This window comes from Papilio machaon, chromosome 4, assembly GCF_912999745.1.
Source record: "Papilio machaon chromosome 4, ilPapMach1.1, whole genome shotgun sequence".
Taxonomy (NCBI): Eukaryota; Metazoa; Arthropoda; class Insecta; order Lepidoptera; family Papilionidae; genus Papilio; species Papilio machaon.
The window spans coordinates 8,967,658-8,988,399 of record NC_059989.1 but is presented as its reverse complement, the minus strand read 5'-3'; the positions used below and the strand labels follow the sequence as shown (position 1 = coordinate 8,988,399).

The 20,742-nt window shown below is 32.5% G+C and overlaps 2 protein-coding genes across 7 annotated transcripts in view; one reads left to right on the top strand and one right to left on the bottom strand.

The window, feature by feature from the left end:
• Positions 1–4,621: 4,621 nt before the first annotated feature.
• On the bottom strand, positions 4,622–8,273 carry LOC106720670 (tumor protein p63-regulated gene 1-like protein). 6 transcript variants are annotated; one of them, XM_014515406.2, is made up of 7 exons: positions 7,979–8,273; positions 7,526–7,742; positions 7,003–7,179; positions 6,408–6,533; positions 5,606–5,739; positions 5,288–5,335; positions 4,622–4,999 (listed from the first exon to the last, which is right to left on the bottom strand). In XM_014515406.2, the coding sequence occupies exons 1-7, from the start codon at positions 8,175–8,177 to the stop codon at positions 4,797–4,799; spliced, it is 1,104 nt and encodes a 367-aa protein (XP_014370892.2). In that variant the 5' UTR covers positions 8,178–8,273; the 3' UTR covers positions 4,622–4,796. The 6 variants fall into 6 exon arrangements, with proteins under 6 accessions (XP_014370892.2, XP_014370893.2, XP_014370896.2 ...); XM_014515407.2 differs by having other exon boundaries at positions 4,624–4,999; positions 6,435–6,533; positions 7,973–8,273; XM_014515405.2 differs by having other exon boundaries at positions 4,630–4,999; positions 7,973–8,273.
• A 2,579-nt stretch (positions 8,274–10,852) lies between these two features.
• The window catches only part of LOC106720620 (hemocytin), a 32,818-nt gene continuing 22,928 nt past the window's right edge, over positions 10,853–20,742 (top strand). The window contains exons 1-23 of the mRNA XM_045686946.1: positions 10,853–11,015; positions 12,258–12,512; positions 12,733–12,779; positions 14,150–14,309; positions 14,600–14,823; positions 14,988–15,179; positions 15,455–15,504; positions 15,679–15,869; positions 16,106–16,260; positions 16,443–16,585; positions 16,660–16,822; positions 16,923–17,047; positions 17,245–17,311; positions 17,385–17,486; positions 17,568–17,805; positions 17,914–18,109; positions 18,446–18,638; positions 18,852–18,940; positions 19,179–19,398; positions 19,548–19,718; positions 19,975–20,111; positions 20,202–20,320; positions 20,406–20,556. Coding sequence (XP_045542902.1) covers positions 10,930–11,015; positions 12,258–12,512; positions 12,733–12,779; positions 14,150–14,309; positions 14,600–14,823; positions 14,988–15,179; positions 15,455–15,504; positions 15,679–15,869; positions 16,106–16,260; positions 16,443–16,585; positions 16,660–16,822; positions 16,923–17,047; positions 17,245–17,311; positions 17,385–17,486; positions 17,568–17,805; positions 17,914–18,109; positions 18,446–18,638; positions 18,852–18,940; positions 19,179–19,398; positions 19,548–19,718; positions 19,975–20,111; positions 20,202–20,320; positions 20,406–20,556 — 3,474 coding nt within the window. The 5' untranslated portion in view covers positions 10,853–10,929. The remainder of the gene's footprint in view (positions 11,016–12,257; positions 12,513–12,732; positions 12,780–14,149; positions 14,310–14,599; positions 14,824–14,987; positions 15,180–15,454; positions 15,505–15,678; positions 15,870–16,105; positions 16,261–16,442; positions 16,586–16,659; positions 16,823–16,922; positions 17,048–17,244; positions 17,312–17,384; positions 17,487–17,567; positions 17,806–17,913; positions 18,110–18,445; positions 18,639–18,851; positions 18,941–19,178; positions 19,399–19,547; positions 19,719–19,974; positions 20,112–20,201; positions 20,321–20,405; positions 20,557–20,742) is intronic.

The following is a 20,742-nucleotide window of genomic DNA, read 5'->3' as shown; positions in this document are numbered from 1 at the left end:
CACGACAGAAGTGCAACAGAGATAATAAAAACAAAATATTACTTGTATGTGAATAAACTAATTGTTGTTAAAATTGAAATTCTAGTTTTAAACATACGAATTGTATTTGAAATTAGAAGTTATGATGACGACCATTTTTTATCAAATCACATTTTGTGTCAAGTACAGTGTATCAAGTTACAAAATACTGACCATGAAATTGATTTCAGATGAAAAATATAAAGTCTAGGTTAATAAAAATAAGTATAAAAGTCGAAAACTATATTTATAAACAAAAGACGATAAGCAGCATACAAGCGAAAACTTTTCTGGACGAAATATCTTCATACGAGCCACTGTGTGAAGGTGACGCTGAATATCTTCAGGTATTCTTTTAAATGAGTTTTCGTACAAATAGGTCTCAGTTTACATTACCATCCTATACGTTCACTAACTTTTGACGTAGTCTATTGAATCATCAAAATAAAATTTGCTAAGCGGCAAAATTTAGTTGGAATAATACCTACAAGTTCTCAGTTATCTAACCTGAATGTATTGCTTACTTTTTTTTTAGTTATAACGTGTTGAAGTAATCCCGACTTTTGTCTTTTAATATTGTAGTTTATCAATTATTTATATTTTAAAGGTGATTGAAAAACTAACAAAATATTTAAATATTGTAAAATCTCATGAAGATTCGACTGTAGACAATAGCATTAATGACAAAGTTAACAATGTCAGAGAGTCCGAAACATATGAAATTCCCAATATTAACTTACCTATGTCTGAAGTAGTCGATAAAAATATTACTGGTGACAAAAACCAACCTAATTTTCCTAAAAATAAAGAATATACTGAAGATTGCGCAAGTTCTAACAAAAACGAAAATAACAAGCAGGTAGAAGACAAGATTCCAACTGAACTTACAAAAGATAATATAAATAATGATTTCGAACTATCGACTCGAAATATAGAAATGAATATAGACAGAATGTCAGAAATGGATTCCATCACATCTTTGGATTTAAGAAAGCCCATAAACAAAAATTCAATTGTTTATAGTAACTGGACAAATAGTTTAAACAAATCCATTGACAACAATACAGCAAAAGTGTCTGCAAAAGTTGATAAATTAGAAACAGCTACTATTACCGATATTTCAAATAAACTTACTATTCTTAAATTAAATAAAGAAGTTAATTGTCAAGACAAACCTAAAAACAAATTTAAAACAGACAATAAATGTATGCAAAATGAAAATATTGATGGTTCTAAATCAAATATAATTAGTACACAAGAGCAGCCTTTGAAAAATATACAAGGTTGTAACACACAATTCATCCAGACTAGTTCATTTAAAATCATATTTAATTCTCAAAGCAAAACGGTTAGAACTTCTGACAATGACGTTGCCGTCATGGCTGAAGAGAAACTAAAAGAAATTTTACATAAAAATAAAACAAAACCTAACATATCAATTCAAAATGAAATTACAAAAAAGGACATTATTAATGAAGATAAGGTAAAAAGGAGTCTGAATGAGAAACCGAAAAATAAACGTAAGACAAAAAAAGAATTGAATGTCAAAGAAAAAAGAGTCAAAAAAGAGACAGACAAAAATGTAAAGAGAGGTGTAAATAAATCTAAATGTAGCAAAACAACGAACGCTAAAAAATCACAAACTAAACAAAATTTAAATAAAGATGTTATGAAACTTGATTTGTCTTGGTTTGACAATATAAAATTCATAAGACAAGTCGACGAGCAAGAATATTTTCAAAAAAAATAACCTCAAAATGACGACAAACCTAATTTTACAACGAAATAAATAAAATACTACAATATCAATGATGTAAAAATTTAATATTATTTGAAAACAAGCGAATTAGTGATTCACAAACGAATAACAATTCCATATTATTATTTATTAATACATTTTATTTATACATGTAAAAAATGGCAATGTAGGCCTTTAAAATTGTTTAATTAAATTTACAACAACAAACTGAATAACAATACATTGTAAAAATTTTAAATTACATATATTTTGCGTAGAGCTTAATTGGCATAAACATTCCAAAGCTAAGACAAAGATTTTTTTTTAATTTCTCGATTTGCAAGTTTCACAATATAGCTAAACAGTATATAATTTATATATTTTTAACTGGGATTTTTTCATAAAGGGAAAATTTCGTATCAATTCGTCTATATTTTTGTACTTAGCAATAAAATATCTATGTGAAAAACGTTTTTTTTTTAAATTTAATTTTCCATTTTTTAACTAAAGTTTTTTTTAACTGGCAATACTAACTTAAATTTTAACACTATGATAGTGAGCATAAATATCACGCAATTATAATATTTTTGGATATCACAAATAAATAATACTGGTACATGAGAAAATTGCATTTTTAAATGGAAATTTTACATATTTTCCCACATCCAATGTTTATAAGACCCTTGCTATGGGTTGCTGAAATAAACAAAAAATACAATGTGTCACAGCAGAGGTATTTTTCTCGCTTACAAAGGTTTTTCTCTACCCGAGTCTTTCGCTTATGAAGGTAAGGGTTTGGGACCGGATAATTTTTTTTTTTTAATAATAAGGTGACAAACAAGCGAGCGGTCACTTGAATTCTTCGAAACAGCGAAGCAATCGCTGCCCTTAGACATCCTTCTCCCAGTGAATATTTCCTCTTCCTATGAATTCTCTCCTCAATCACATCCCCTTTCACTTCCCATCCAATCCTTAAAAGATAAGGGTGGGAAGGAAAACAAGATTAAAGACTCTCTTCATATACGTATACAAAAAGCACTCGTTGACAGCTTTTCTAACCTATTTTTAGAGACTGTAATTTTTTAAATAAATACAAAATGACATCTCATACTCGTCTGAACATCTCTTTACAGTCCGTGTAAAGCATTAATGAATGTCGACAACTATATAAAGATTTTATACTTTTCGAACAACAATCTAACAATAATTTTGTTTATTATTTGCCTTTCCTAGATTGTTACTAAAATTCAACATTAAAATATCAACAAACAATATTCTATTAAAAATGACAAAACTTATTACATTTAAAGTAAAATATATAATATAATTAAGTTATAACTTTTAAGATAAAAGTTAAACTTTAATGTTCACTCATTTGGTGGTGGCAACATAAAATTTAAAACTAAAAAAAAATAATAATATGACATACACTATAACATATATCTACATTATTAAAGTGTCCTATTTTTATTTATTCTTTTACATATTTCCTACTGATATGAAATTAAACCTATATATTTTACCAACAAATTAATTACTACACTAGTGGTCACCCACGATTCTGTCCGAGCGGAATCAAAAATAACTAAGCAGCTTATATTCTCTTCTAGACTATAATATATATATATGCCAAATTTCAATTAAATCCATACATCCATTCTAGAGATACTCTCTAACAAACATCCATCCGCATCTATAACATTATGATGGGTACTATGTATAAGGGTAGGGTTGCCAGGTCTTCCAACCTACTAGCCGGACAGACCAGTTTGGCCGGACATCTCAGTATCAATAGGTACACTCTCGTTTGGGAAATGCAAAAAGGCTAACAAAAGCCGGAAAACCGTTTATTTTGGCCGGAAACGCAATCTAATAGCCTACCTATGTCCGGCTTTATCCGGACACCTGGCAACGCTATATAAGGACCATAGTAGCAAATTGATAATTTTAAACTTTTTTATGTTAAAAGATACCTCTTAGTTTAGTTAACAACATGCACTAAACAAAAATACATATTGACATGTGTAGATGTGTTTTTTTGCTAAAGTAAAATGGCTTATGCGACATCTTTTCCTATAAGGTTGTAACTTTGAGAGCCTCTATTGAAAAGTTGTCAATTTGCACATTGACCCTTATTCGTAGGAGCCATCGATTCGCATTATATTAGTAAGATAACAAGCAATAATCGATGAAAAAAAAATGTTTTGTTTTCATCAATTGCTTTCAAAAATTAGACCAAAAAAATTTATTATATATAATATATAATACAAATGTAAAATATTATTCTTTGTTAAATAATGCTTTGTAATGATTTGTTAAGTGTGGTAATGTTTTAAATAAACTTTAATTACATACTAAAACAAATCACATACAAGAATAATATTTATATAATATAATTCTGATATAACTTAGATTGTTATGTGAAATCACTTACATAAGTTATAATAACTTGTATATAACAAAGAGCTATTCAACATTTTCAATATACTCGAAGTCAAAATACATTTCTAAAATGCCGCCTATTCAAGGCAAAGGCAAGGCAAATATGAATATTCTTTTAAGCTACATTGATTTTTAACTTTTTTCTAGTTAAAAATATTTACTAATATCCAACAATGAAAGACGATTTTATTCCATAACTACGACTTTAATATTTCAGGAGGAATTTAAAAAATAAGTAAAACACCTCCCAAATGAGTGATAATTCTCAACAAGAAGGTTACACTTCCAAACTACATATAAACATATAAAACTTAAGCACATAATTACATATACAATATATATGTACTTCTTTAAATGATTTTTTTTCATAACAATAACAAAGCTATTAATAAGAAAAATACACAAACATCTACATTTAAACACCAATAATTGATCATATCGTGAGTTTGCACTGGCAAAACATTCACATAGCAACATGTTATCAAACCATTATATGTTTTATATATTTCGGCTTATCTAATTCACCGGATATATAAATTCAAACATGATTATAAAACAAAATTAGTATCATAAATATTACTTAAATGCCATTTTATAATTAAAAACTAAATTTTCCCCTCACTTTAAAGAATCCTAGACTTATCTTGTTGTGAAGTAGCGAGGTGACACCTAAATAACTCTGGATTACTATCGGAGAGTGATGGATACAGCAAGTAGATGATGGCATTGACTCTATCGCTCGTTGCAACTTTTGAGCAAACGTCTCCATATCGTACATAGCTCTTTCTTCTAGAGTGCCGTCTGTAATATGTGTAATAAATACTTACCATACGTTATATAGCACAGATAATAAAAAAAAAATATTCCAAGACTAATTTTTTAAAAACAATGAACAAACATCTCACATTTTAGGCGAAATATTGTAAATTCGAAAAAAAAACATGGTATATTATGATTCTGGCATTGAATGGATAGTTTTACAAAATTTAGGCTTTCATTTGAAATGGAATATAGAGGTAATGGTTCTTTCTAGAAATAAATAAAAATAAACACAAATTATATTAGCTACATTATAGATTCAAAGCTAACCTCTTTCTTGTTCCGATGAAAAAAGAGAATCTTTCATCCCCTCAGTGTCTGCAAGTTGCAATCAATATATGCTCATATATATGACTAACTAATTATTAAAATTTTCACTTTATTAGACTAGAAATAATATATTATTCTCTGGATACAGAAAATTATCATGTGGAGTAAAACTGAATAAATAATTATTGCTAATCAACTAATCGGAAAACTGACTAACTTCACAATCGTTAGGCGTCATTAAAAAATTCAGAAAAATTTTAAACTTAATAATTTTTTTTGCTTTGAACTATTTTACTTAAAAAATAAATGTAAACTCACCTTTATGCCAAAATATTGGATGTGAAGCAAAAGTTAGAAATGGTACATCTTGGCTGAAAGGGTTCCATGCAGTTTTGAGAGATAGTGGCTCGCCCTTGTTCCACATTAATCTCACACCACGAAGATTTCTTTCCCTGTAATTATTATTTCAGTATTAATTATTATTGGGACACTCTATTAATAAAAGAAATAATCTTAAGTTCCATACACCAAACATTATCCACAACCACAACTCTTTAGAAAATCAATTATAAAAAAAGGGAGGCCATGCAAATAGTTTTTATTTTCATGTAAAATTTTATTGAAATTTTTTGTTTAAATTGACAATATCTGAGATAAGATATTTGACAATATTATATCTACAATTCTATTTTAAATTTGTTATCATATAAATGAGAAATGAACTCCACTATGTTAGATTTTTAAATATGTAATATGTTACTAAATATAAAAACGTTTTTTGTTAGAGCTATGATTTATGAAGCTTTTTTTTCTAATCTTTCTTTTCAAAGAAAATAGTATTAAATGAACTTTATATCCATAAAATATAAAGTTCTATTGGGAAAAATTATTATATTTCGAAATTATTATAATATATATTAATATTAATACAGAAAATATGATCAGAATTTAGTGCAATTAATAAATTAATAAGTGTAAATATGTAAATAAAAAGCAGCTTTATCAAGCATAAAAAGCAGCTGCCGAGCTGAATAATGAATGGTTGGTAAACTAATCTACTTTGAAAGCTAGCATAATTAAGACCGCCACATATCAACGCATCTACAGCAACTCAAAGTACCTAGGTTCAAAATACTTGGGATCGAACAATTTTGCTTCCTCATTGCCCGTTGGTCGTCTGCAGAGGCGGTCTATGACACAGTCTTTGACAACTGTTGTCACACCTGTTGCGATGCCATTTAAGCGACTGTTGGGCCACAATAAGTGTTAATTTCGTTTTTAGTAAGAAATTATTACCAGTTAATTATAACATTGTAATACAATTTTTACAATATATCAACTATGTATTTAGGTTTTTTGATCTTCTAGAATACTGCAACTGCCATTATACTGTTCGTAACAAACGGAATTCTTACCACGATTAGGCTGTTTGAACTCCTGATATTGTGGTAAAATTCCCGTTTCTTACGAACAGTATATTAGTAAACACCACGAAAGTTTGAAGTTATATATCTGCCATTAAGTTATTTAGTTTCATTTTCATTCATGTAGTTACATTTTGATTTCAGTCAGTACGATCAAGTGCCTTCTGCTCATATCATAACTGATAGTAACAACTGTCACTTAAATAATATCTATTAATAATTCCATCATTTAGTTAATATTAACATAAATATAAACTTTCATTTCTTACAATAATAATTTGAATAACTTACGGTACTAAAGATGAAGGTGGATAAACCAACTCGCCTATTGCAATGGTGTCCAAATCATCTAAATAAGTCTTTTTAAAATCTAACTGTTTCATTGCAATAAAATCGTATTTGATTGTCATAACCAGTCTCGATGTCAGGAGAACAATCCTTTCTTTCTCATTATCCCATAATGTTATTCTGAAAAATTTTACCTTCTTATTAAATTATAGTTTTGTAGATGTCTTTTTACTTTTAATAAATATATTATAATACTTATGTATTATAATTGATATACAGTTGAACCTGGCAGCATGAGTCCAAGAGACTATGATATTTTTCTCGCTTTTAGAAGTCTCTCTCCTAACCGAGTTTCTCGCATTTGGTGGTATTGTAGGAACAGGCAAATACTCTTGGTTTCCCACTTATTCAGGTTCAACAATAGCTAATAATTATAAGAGTACTTTCCTTATTAATTACATAATTACTAATATTAAGTGACTGTAATGGTTAGTTTATTTGAAGTATATAAATACAGTTTACATACTCGGTAAGTAACCAGGATCCTAGGTATTCCCCGTCTTCAGGAAACAGTAAAGCTGTGATGCACTCTTGGATTGCATTCTCCACAACACCTTTACGGAATGTAAAGAAGTCCTTTATATTTTCTCTATTGAATGGCACATCGTAACGTGGGTACACAGTCCTCTCTGGTTCTGATGCATTTCTTGGCTCTGGATTTGATATACCTTCTGCTCTAGCATCTATATAATGGATTAATAATGAATATTAGATAAGTGTGACCTATGACAAATAAACGAGGTCTGCGTTTGTGCACTTTTGACATTAAACAGGGTTCCTCGTAATATACTCTCGATCCTATTGAACTTTTTTATCCAATTATAAATAGTTTATAATTTTTGTAAACAGTGAAAAATGAATTTTTAAGCTTAATTTTAGTGTAACAATGAAACAAAATAAGTGGCGTGTTTACCTCTACCTGCAAACGAAGATGTGGAGGATGAAAGTGAATCAGCACCCGACAGAACAGAAGGATTCGCGTTTAATTGATTTTTATTTTTATTGGAACTTTTAGCATCTGACGCATTATCAAGTCGATTATCTGCATTAGCATTATCTGAAGTTAGCTGTAACGTACCAACACGTAGTTCTAAATCATCGTCCAATATATCACTCATATTGTAGTTTGCGCAAAGAATTCTAAGTATTTTAATAACTTTAAGATATTTTTTTCGCTTTGCGAAAAGCGTAAATAATCGACCGGCTGATAATAAATAAACGTCAAGTGTTTGTGTTACCATTGGTAAAAAAAAAAACCTTTTTTTTGTGTTGCACTTTTTTTACAAGTACAGGAAAATGGAATGGAAAATAAATCATGTAAACTAATAATTTTTTTACTAATAAAAAAAGCGAAAATAAATTTAAAAAATTATAAACCAAGTTTGACTGACATCTGACGTCAGAACTCAATAAACATTGAGCAAAGTCAAACAGTCCCAACAACTTGCGGCAACTCAAGCTACCTTTCAATTTGTATTGTAAGCTAACGGTTGGGATGCGAATATCCGACTATTGGAATTCTTAATTAAAAGGCTTTTAGGATTATTTAGTTGCTTATCACGAATGTAAAATAAAAACATATACAATAATAGAATTATAAACCTGTATGATTAACCCAAAGAGATTTAAGTGTGTAGTTATAGAGACAGTTTAATCATAACCACAGTAACAACGTATGTAGCATATGTTAATAAATGCTCAAAAGCAACGTACCTACAACTAAGACAGAACCAGTGGTTTATGCATTTGAACAGAATAGTTTAGTTTATGATGTCCGGTCTTTATATTCTTAAGTCTTTCGATTAACCGATTATTTTACTTATTTAACCTTAAGATTGCCATTTCAATCTTCAACACTTTGATTACATACTTATTACGTGACGTACTGAAACAAACTTAATTAATCAGTTTATTAAGAAAGCACGAAGTGTAAAATCACTGTTTATCTTTTCCACAAATCCATTCAGGGTTCGGAATGAATAACATTAATTGACCTTAACTTTATTCGTCCAATAGACGATAGTTATCAAAATGTTTTGAAATTAATGTGTTGTGTTTAAATTATTCTATTTAACCTTTACTTGCGTATTGTGTATTTTATTGTATTGTACATTGGATTGGCATAGTTATTACAATTGGATACAAAGGACGTCAATCTAAGGGATACATATCCTTTTAGGATATCCTTATTTAACGGACATAGTTCACCCACGCGGGATTCAGAAGCTTCGCTTAAAATGGATAAATGTAATACCTACAAAGGTAAAAACATTTTCCAAAAATCTGTTTAACTTACGCCTGTATGATTAATTTATAGGTAATTGTGTCACGTAATTAGTAATTTAATGTTAAACCTCATTTATTTAACTTCTACATAGTTCGTCATTTTTCCTACAGCTTCAATGACTCGTTCTACGTGTGATTGTTGTTTTACGTCTATTGCCAATTCGGACTCGGCTTCTGACAACTCGATAATCGTCGATATCAACTAAACACAGAATATGTTCACGTCTGTCTTATATTAAGTTGTGGTATTTCCCACCGATATCAGGTGTTATTGTTGCGGCCTTTACCGAAACGCTTTTTGAATGTACGTAAAATAAATATTTCAGTCGAGTATGTATGTATGTATGTAATATATTTATTCATAAAAAGTTACACTTTCATTTAAACCATGCCTCGCAAAACTGCTTACGTGGTTCTCCTTGGGTGTTATCATCGTAATCAGCCTTTGATTTGACTATAGTCTAGTCATTCCTAACTTGGGTAGGCTCCGAGCCCCTCGGTGGGGACGTATAGTGAGCTGATGATGAATGTATACACAAATGTTTTAATCTTACGATATTAGTAAACGTAACTTCTCAAAAATCAAATCAGGAAGAGGTCGAGAATAGACGTAATACTTACGTATTTTCACTATATTTTATGGGGTATTTTTAAAGCTGATACGTAAGGGTAGGTTCACAGAGAGAACTTTATTGAAAACATAGATTTGTAATAAGAGATTTTATTTATAATATTTGGAAAGATCTGCTGATATTGTTTATTAAATAATTTTCTTCTCCAGAAATCAGATATCGTCACTGTATGTACTTTATCGTTGTGATGCAAATGGGTAATTATCATTTAAAATTGCAATTATGTATTTTATTGCGTAATCGGGGACTATACTAGTGTAAATTAGGAAAAACCGAACACTTTTCAATGTAAACAAACGATAAGAAAGTAATCGACCAAATTAAAAAGAAGACGTTCAAGTTTTAATATTTGGTACATGTTTTGGTTTAAAATTGTTTTGCGCTTTAAGACAATAGGTGAAATTTATAATCGAGGACATTAATGTTTAAATAACTTTTTTTGTTATGAATAAAAACACCGGTCGAAAAAATAATGTCTGATCCTGATCTGAATTAAAATAATATCTCACCGTGGGTTTTCGAGACCAAAACCTTCGTTTATCTCTGTTGTGTTAAAGATAATGACAGGGATGACGATATGTTTTATATAGATTTTCGTCTCAAAAACTCACTATAAATAACATAACGTTTAATTAATACATAATTATTGAATTGATATCGCAGTTTTCCTTTAACCTATTTACTATTTGTTTTTAAGTGGAACAACATACTGATAAGTTTCTCTGAATAAAGATAATGCGTGAATTATTAATAATTATTAGACAAATCCTGTGGCAGCAGATAATTTCACTTATCGGGAGGATTCAGTTATATGAATATCCTGACTTATGTAATAATAGATATGTATTTATAATACATACTTACTCGACGGGATTCAGTTCGGCTTGTGGCTTACATGCCGACGAACGTGTCAATTAGTTCATCATAAATGGATACGAACAATTAATCTAAGATGTATTTACGACAGGCGTTCATATTTTTGTGCGCTATTTATTTCTGTAAAGCTGGATACGGTTACGGAGGTTATGGACCTACTGTGTAAGTTATTTCTTTTAATTCTTAGTTTATATTTATATTTTCATTATAAATTTCAATAAGTTTACTTTAAACTTAACATTTGAAGTAACTTTTTTGCTGAATACTTTAAAAATTGTAAAAAAAATGAAGCGAACTAAGAAATGTAATTAATATTTTTGGATCTTTTGAAATGCTCTAGATTTAAATACTAGATTAAATCATTTGCCGTACTTTTGTCAACATTAATACATGCTACGGCGTTCTACAAGGTCTACAAGGGAGGTCTACGACCCTATCTTGTTTTTGACGTGAAAATTAAACCAAATTAAATCTAAAACCAATTTCGTCACAGATAAGATATTTCATAGACCAAATTAACAATTATAACCTTAATTATTAATAATAAAATCAAAAGTGTAAAGTCAAAAGTTATTTTCTTTGAGTTTTGGGTAAATTAGTCAACTTAAAATTAAAAATTTTGACATTGACATTCGTTACAATAAAAATATTTATATTTATAAAATAATAAACATGTTACTAAGTGAGAGGTCAAAGAAACACACAATCTTATCTCATACGCCTAAAATATTGCAAATTTAAAATTCATTATTTACGAATGATTTCACTTAAAGCATTTACTTATAGGAACTAACAAATGAAGTGGGACCATGCATATTTATATTTCTTATCTCTTTTTCCTTTCCTTTAATACATAGAAATATGTAGAAAGTAAGCATAAGGTGTGGCGCTTTTCTTTGACTCCTACAAATTAAAATCAAGGTAAGGTAAAGTCTCCTAATCCCGACGCATATCGGCTCCTTATTCCGACGTACGATTTACATTCGCATTTTAGTTCAATTTTAATAATTTTAGAAAAATATTTTTTCGAACAAATTTAACTTAAACTCATTGTATACCCAACATGATATTGCTGTTGACATACCATGGCGTGAATTAATTAAAAAATAATAATTTGCGCGTCGGTATCGAAGTAAAATTTGTCTTCATAAAATTTCGGACAACAGGATACTAAATACCGCGGTTTGTGGGAAAATTACATAGGAATTAGGGATTTTCGCCCGACTGATTAAAAACAAATAAAACGATCCAAGATATTACGTAAAATATTAAAAAAAATCTCAAGTTGCAAAATTAATCACAACTTCAAATAATTTTAGTCCAAAGTCAATCAGTATATGAAAAGTAGCCAAAAAGGTCTTCGAAATTTATGGTAATTTTTTTTTATATCTTTCAATGTCCTAGACAATCGGACGTAGAAGCACCATCTTACGTTCCATCATATGCAAGAAACCATCCGGGTGCATACTCGTCGCATGTCTACACCAAAAACGGATATACTGGCACCAAGACCGGTTACCATGGCACTAAGAACGGTTACACTGGCACGAAAACCGGTTACGTACCTTGGTCGAACCCCGGATATGGGCATTCCAGTACTGGGTTTACGCCCATTGGTGGATATGCGGAGAGAAAATCTTGGTTTTCTTCAGGAACTGCGTAAGTTTACTTACCTTGTTTTTAACATATCTAAGTTAAAAATATGCTTACACTTTAAGGGATCTTTTGAGGTCTTCATCTATTTTAATAGAACACAATCTTTAAAAATATAATAAACATAAGAAAATTCAAAATTTAATAATCTAGAAATTATTAATGGAAATATATCCAGTATTTTTGTTTCGTTGTCTTATCGTTTATTTAAGAATATCTTTTTCAGGCCAAGCTACGGTCAGTTTAACAACCAGGCGAGAGATGTATTCGAACGTAAGTATTAATAATAAAAAGAACTCTTCGTAACTATCCTCTATGTTTATCCCATATGGTGGTGAGGTCTGCTTTCCTAATTAGAATCTTCCATTTCGCTCTATACTCGACATCTACGTAAAAGAAAATAGACTACAACATCTGTCGCACGAATTGGTCGATTCGCCGGTAAAATACCATAGCCACAGAGAAGACAGTCGTGAAGTGGAAGCAACTTCACGTTTCTTTTGTTGAGTGTGCGTGCCGGAATGCCTAATTTAGCTTCTCTGCCCTCCGCAGACATCTGGACTTGGGATTTCCAATATTTATTATATAGGCTTACATCTGTTTATGGGTTTAACCTTTAGACTAAGGTATTTACAGTTCAACGGCATTGAATTATAACTAAAGAGGTTTATCGAGATATTTACTAAATAAATCGCGATCGTTTGTTTTTTTCGGTGGGTAAAAAATCACAGACAACGAGTAAAAACGTGAAATAATTGACAAAACAACTAAGAGAGCAATGTTCTATATGTTATTTATATGGTATCTAGTTTATATTCAAAGCAAGATTTTACTCTTATCTCAACAGTCACTTTTTTCTTGCGCATGTCAACATTAACGTAATCTATTTATCTAATTTATTCCTGGTTTACATTATAACAGTACAGTAGCACTGGCGTGGAATGTTTTGACGCACTGGCTCCAGTTAATATTTACATGATGCCTGTTGTATGCCAGTGCTAATTTTGAGCACTAATGTCCCACTGTACTGGTATAATGTAAACCATGCATTATGACTAATTTAATTTGATAACCATGTCATGTTTGCAACACAAAAATACCTACTAATTTTGATATAACAAAAATAAACGCAAAAAATTAACAATATCAATTTGCGTGGTATCGTTTTTATCTGAAATAACGGAAACTTGAGTAAATCTCTCGTCGGTTAGCGCACATCCCGATTTGCACAGTATACGACCTATTTAACCCTCGACTTTGCTGATAATGTGCATATTGTACCAACTATTGATAAATGCTGTGGGTCAGGGTTAATTTTATAATTTAAATTTAGCTTCATAGACAGAAAATAAAACATATTATATTATTTAACCAAGGTATACTTTAGACTTTAGAAATATATAGCAGGAACAAAATGATGAAGATTTAAAAAAATATTACCTTGACGAGCTTTTGCGATTGCTTTACTTTTTAAAATTGTAGGTGGTTTGTCATAGACATTTGACACACTCATTTGGTTCTTACTCACTGCTTGACGATAGAAACTAGAATGGTCAACTACGTCGTATTCCGAGGGAATATGTTTGGAAAACTATGTGAATCATTTTTCATTGTAATTAATAGACTTGTGTTTTGGTTTATAGCAAAATGCGACATTGAATGCAAGAACAACGGCATCTGCGTGGACACGAACTTGTGCAACTGCCCCGCCAACTTCTACGGCAAATATTGCGAGTTCGAGAAGAAACCTTGCCTCGCCTATCCCCCTCTGCCCATGAATTCTCTCAGGAAATGCTCTTCTGAGTTAGTACTTAGCTTAATTTCAACACTGAGACCGATTCTATAACCAAGTTTAACGGTTCTGGAATATAAATTAATCATAGTCAATCTATGTTAAGGCACAGATTAAGTAACCAATCTACTAATTAATCAAATTTGTTGTGTTTTACAGTACGAGTCAAATAATTCGGTAGAAAATCATTGAATAGCATTTTGATTTGTTAATAATCATAGCTCTGTAAAGCTCTTATTAATTTGAATTAAAGAAAGAAAATAAGCCAATAAAAAAACCAATAAAATATAACTTACTCTAGGTTCTGTACGATCACCTGTATGGCCGGTCACAAGTTTATCGATGGCACGACTGTGGCCAACATGCGCTGTGTCGGCGGCGAGTGGCAGCCGACACGGGCCGACTTCACCTCCATCCCCGACTGCATTCCAGAGTGCGACCCGCCTTGTCTCAATGGAGGCGTCTGTTTGTCACTTAACACTTGTCAGTGCTCCGCGGCGTACAGAGGACCACAGTGTCAATATTGTAAGTATCTACTCTCTACTGTGAGTCCAGTATAGTTGAGTACGATAATCGAGTACGCAAATCTATATTAAGTATTAATTTCCTATTCCTTTCTTTTTTAAATGTTATGCAACTTGCATGCAGTGATTTAATTTGAATTTTTCATCAATGATATCAATTTTTAGCGGCAACCGCTTGCGACATCCGCAAGCTGGCATTCAACGGCGGCTACAACTGCTCGGGCGACGGCGAGCGGTTCTCCTGCTCGTTGAGCTGTCCTCCACAAGCTGGGTTTAGCTCCCCGCCCGCCGCCATGTACACCTGCCTTTATTCTACCGGTGTCTTTTTACCACAGCCCATACCGCACTGTACCTTCAGTAAGTCCTGCAAGAATTTCGCGATATATTTAAACTTCTTTTTCTTCTTTGGCTCTAAATTTCTTTACGATACTAGGCTTGGTTTAGCTACCTCTGTGTAGTTATGTTATGTTATGTATGTATAGACCACCTTACTTCATGGTTATTCACTATAGAATAATTTACCGTTAATTGTTCAAAATTATGTTCCGTGTGACTCGGTCTCATTGGAGACATATCAAAGCATTAGAAAGTAATGAGAAAACTTGTGTTATTTTACAATTTCTCCCTTACAGATGAGGTGATTATAATCACGCCTAGCAACCGACCCAGCGGTCCTCATAGAGTAAGTAAAATAATAGCAAAATAAGAGTTCCATAGTATTCGTTCTTTTTCCGTGGATTAAGTAATTTAACCAATAAGAAATAATGTCGATTCTTCGTACAATTACCTCAGTAGACTATTGTTGCAAATGCCGGTACACTTTTTTCCAATAATAAATGAAATTTACTTCCCGTAGGGTGATGTTCCCGATAACAATGTTGCGAGTGAAATTGAGTCTTTTATCCACGAGTCTACAACCTTCGGCTCTGGCAAGTACAACCCTCCAGCGAACCAAATAATAGTCGTACAAGACTTGACGCCCAAAGGAGGGAGCTGTCTCACCTGGGCCGGGATGCACTACAAGACATTTGACGGAAAAATATACAGGTAAACATTTTTTAAGTAAGTCGTTATAAATTCAATGTAGTTTAAAAATTCAAGATTCAGGATTGTTTCCATTGTTTAGCTTCTTAAATTTAAGTTACAGGTAAAAGCATAATAGACCAGCAAAAATACATAATTTCCTATAATATAAGAAGGATATAATCAGGAAAATCAAAAAGTACCATGTACTGCCTATCAGAACTTAATTACTAAATAATAAATTTTGTGTTCTTGTTCAGTTTCCAGTCGCCGTGCCAGCACATTCTAGTGCGTGATGCGGAAGAAGATAAATACACAGTTGCAGTGAGACATCCAGATTGCAAGAACTTTGCCTACTGCCCTTCAGAGCTGGTTGTTTATATCAACGATAAAATGTATTCACTTAGTGTTGGAGGTAAGTCATTTGATCGAAGTTACTTTTTCAAATGCATCTTCAAATATGTCACATGAATTATTTACAACAGTCAAGAGTAAAAACAAATCATTGCTATCCAAAAGAGGAGTGAATAGAAGACATTCTTATATATATTGTGTCATTGTAGCTGTAACTCATTTCTGCTCTTTTTAATGTTCCAGAAGAAGGAGCTGTGATGTTTCGTTCAACAAAACGCTTGATTCCTATGCCGGCCTCGTTGCCGGGCATCCGCGTCTCTATGCCCAGTGACCAAGTGTTCGTTAACCTCGACGCTTTGGGTGTTACTATAAAATGGGACACAAATGTTAGTAACATTCTCATAAAGTCGTAACACTTGTGACCAATGTATCATTTTTTTAAGGTAATTTATAATTTCAGAACTTGATTGTTATCGAAGGTTCAGTCCTTCTATGGAATAAGACCAAAGGTCTCTGTGGGACATTGGATGGCAATCCAGAGAACGACTTTTTGATCAAAGATGGCACGATAGCGAGAACTAAATCTATGATGGTCACTTCTTGGCAACTCAATAAGATCGGAGGTAAATGAATATAATGTGATTAACGTTCAGTAAAATTGATCAAAGACTGTTATAATTTTAAAATTGAATTTCTTTTAATTAAATATTGTTCTTGTTGTAGACGTTTGTGAAAGTAATCCATCAGAAAATACTGCGTGCGCTTCTAAAACCGATGCTGATATGAGAAAAGCTATTCAGTTTTGCAATAAAGTCTTTAGTAAAGATAAGTTCCGGAAATGCTCTAAGGTGAGGTAGCATTTCTATTACTATGTATTAAAGGCTCTAAGATATAAAAGATTATAATTAAGTACTATAATATACTGCAGCTTCCTTCGTGATATTTGGTTTAGGCATACAAAATATGACAAAAAGTATTATGATTATGAATTTATTAGTATGAAAATATAAGGAACAAAAGTTTTACAGTAACTTCAATGTTGCAGGTAATGGATGTATCTCTTCTCCTGGAAGCCTGTCAATGGGACTACTGCGCATGCACAACTAGTTTAAGTATGTTTTCTTATCGTAGGCAAATATTAATGTTATAAATTTACTCCGTTTTACCTAATCCATATAAATCCAGGTCCAGAAGAATGTGCTTGCAAAACAGTATCCGTGTACGCGAAAGAATGTCTTAGACATGGAATCGAGGAGATGGTTTCTTGGAGAGACTCTGAGACGTGTCGTAAGTAATAAACAATATTAAGTGATCGGTAACGTAGAAGAATCTTTGAGTCTTTGAAGGTTAACGAATATTTTCTTTCAGCTATGCAGTGTCCTGAAGGCAAGGTTTATAAAGCATGCGGTCCCGATGTGCAGCCCAGCTGTGCTTTCCCTCTAGCACCATCAACTTCGGCCAATAATTCATGTGTCGAAGGTTGTTTCTGCCCTGAAGGACTCTTATTGGAAGGTGGACGGTGCATCCCTAAATCCGAATGTCCTTGCAGAATTAGAAATCAAAGTTTTAAGCCCGGAACAGTGATACCAAAGAGCTGTAATACTTGGTAAGTTTATTTTGTTCTCAAAATATTAATTATTTACAAAGGATTCTATTGAAACAAACCAATTTGTATATAACTTAAAACTGGTTTTAATATGAAATGTGTTTATAGCACTTGCCAAGCTGGAGAGTGGACTTGTACTCAAGTACCATGCGGTGCGCGGTGCAGTGCAGTCGGCGACCCACATTACACCACATTCGATGGGCTACGCTACGACTTTATGGGGACATGCACTTACACACTACTACAGACTGATAATGTTACCATTGAAGTTGAAAACGTTGCTTGCTCAGGATCAATAACTGAGGTATGTTAATTTACTTTACAGTTCTTAATATTAGATATGAAAAAAACTTCCAGTAATAAAACATAAAACATGACATTTAATGACTTAACACTTTGTTGCTATCATTTTAAATGTAAGAAGGTATATTACTAAAATTATAAATGGGAAAGTTTAGATGGATGGATGTTTGTTGAAAGATATCTCCAGAACGGCTCAACGAATCTTGATTAAATTTGGCATTGATGTAATACATAATCTGGAAGAATATATAGGCTACTAATTAAGTTTTTTTTAATACCGTCTGGATAGAGTCACGAGCGACAGCTAGTAGTTTGTAAATTATTTGATCAATTTTAGGCTATGAACCTGGCGCCGTACAAAGGCGAAGGAAAGCCATCGTGCACGAAAGCAGTTAGCATAGTTTACAAGGGGGCCAACATACACATGAAGCAAGGCGGCTTCATCCTCGTCAACGGTAAAGAAGTCTCCGCGCTGCCGGTCAATGTCGGCGACATCAGGATCAGGGCTGCGTCTTCCTTATTTGTCATAGGTAAATTAAAAATTTAAGCAAAAAAAAATAATTTAACTTTAAAATAAAAAAATAAATATGTAGTAACAATTTTTTAACTTATTGGTAATCGGTTAAATTACGATAGTTTGTTTTTAAATATGAGAACCAAAAAATACCTTTGTGGGCTTTCTAATGTAGTTTGAGAATACAAACACCTACTGTATTATATTATTTTACTTTTTTTTGTTGCAGTTCAACTACCAATCAAGGTAGACCTATGGTGGGATGGCAATACTAGAGTGTTCGTAGATGTTCCACCGGAATTCCATCAACACACAAAGGTTTGATATCTTACTTAACTTTCCATTATACTAATATTATACGGACATTTGTTGCATTGTCTGTGGTGTCATGAATATTGATGAAATTTGGTACATTTGTGAACACTGAAAGAACATATAGGCATTTTTTTTTAATTTTTCAATCCTAATTGTCAAACGCTCCCTGTTTTATTTCTTTTTTCTTCTCCATCCACATACTGGAACTATTTTTTTAAATCTTTTATATAATGATCACTAGGGTCTTTGCGGAACATTCAATTTGAATCAAAAAGACGATTTCCTGACACCCGAGGGAGACGTGGAACAATCGGCTTTCGCATTTGCCAACAAATGGAAGACAAGGGAGTTCTGTAACGATATCGCCACCAAGGAACCAGAGAATCCTTGCCATGCCAATGTAGAAAACAAAGAAGCTGCTGAGAAATACTGCAGCATATTGAAGAGTGCATTATTTGAATGTAAGTCCTATTGAGAAGTTTTTTTTTAATTCGACTGTATCAGAAATTTGCAACGATTGATAAATGGGATAGGAGTGATACGCTAGTAGTTTAATTTCCTATATTGAAACTATGAGGAAACTTTGGTTTGATGGTCAATCAAATTCCAGCTTGCCATTGGTACGTGGATGTGCAGCCATACTACGAGAACTGCCTGTACGACATGTGCGCGTGTAGCGGCGACGTGTCCCGCTGCCTGTGCCCTATGCTCGGCGACTACGCCATGGCGTGCGCGGCCAGCGGACAGCACGTGCAGTGGAGATATAACGTCAAAGAGTGCGGTCAGTTCTAAATACTAACTTTTTACTTGATTTCGAACAATCATAATATTTGTAGCTTGGGAAGTTCCAGAGAAGAGTATAAAACTACCAATTTTTTTTTAGTCCAATAACTGAAGTATATTCTCGAATCGAGTGAAAGATACAAAATTAGATAACGGTCACTAATTTTCTAACGATCAAAATATTTTAGAACGACTTTTAAATTACGTAAAATCAAAGCACCGAGTGCAAGCAAGTGATTATTCGGTGTTTCCAGAGCTATCTTGCACCGGTGGCCAGGAGTACACAGTATGTGCGGACAGCTGTTTGCGGACTTGTACAGACGTAGCCCTCACCGCTAAGAGCACGTGCAAGCCGACTTGCGTGGAGGGATGCGCTTGTCCCACTGGACAGGTCAGTTAATCCGGTCTACTATTTAACGAAATTTGCACATAAATCACTTTACGTTGTTTTATTCATATTTTAATTGTTAATGACTACCAGGTATTGGACAGCAGCAACGTGTGTGTGCCCATCGCACTGTGCCCCTGCTTCCACAAGGGTATGGAGTTCAAGCCCGGATACAAAGAAGTAAGGGCCGGCAGACGAGAGCGCGAACTTTGGTAAGTACATAACTTGCTTTGAATTATATTTAAAAAAAAAAACTTGGGAAATAGGAGAGATTAATGTCCAGTTGATTGTGTACAGTACATGCGTGGGTGCGAGATGGGATTGCACGCCGGCCACGACAGAGGAGATCTTGCGATACCCGCCCGCGGAGGACCTTCGTAGTAATTGCAGCTCGTTGCAGCATAGAGAGTTCACTACGTGTGAACTAGCGGAGCCACTTACCTGCAAGGTCAGTTCACATCTTGTCAAATTACTCGTATGCCTAGTGAAATTAAAAACTGACGATATTTACAATGTGACGATAACATATTATATCACAATGGGATTATTTGCAATTGTAAACTCTAAATGAAATTATAATAATCAATTGTTTGTATTCTTTCTTTGAAATTATTGTTCTGTAGAATTTGGTCAT

What these genes read in the sequence shown, in the direction of transcription:
- LOC106720670 (XM_014515405.2), bottom strand. Translation starts at nt 8,177, where the DNA reads ATGAGTGATATATTGGACGATGATTTAGAACTACGTGTTGGTACGTTA. An exon ending in ATCTTCGTTTGCAGGTAGAG is followed by an intron (nt 7,743 to 7,972) that starts GTAAACACGCCA and finishes TCCATTATATAG; the next exon opens with ATGCTAGAGCAGAAGGTATA. An exon ending in CCACCTTCATCTTTAGTACC is followed by an intron (nt 6,534 to 7,002) that starts GTAAGTTATTCA and finishes GTGGCCCAACAG; the next exon opens with TCGCTTAAATGGCATCGCAA.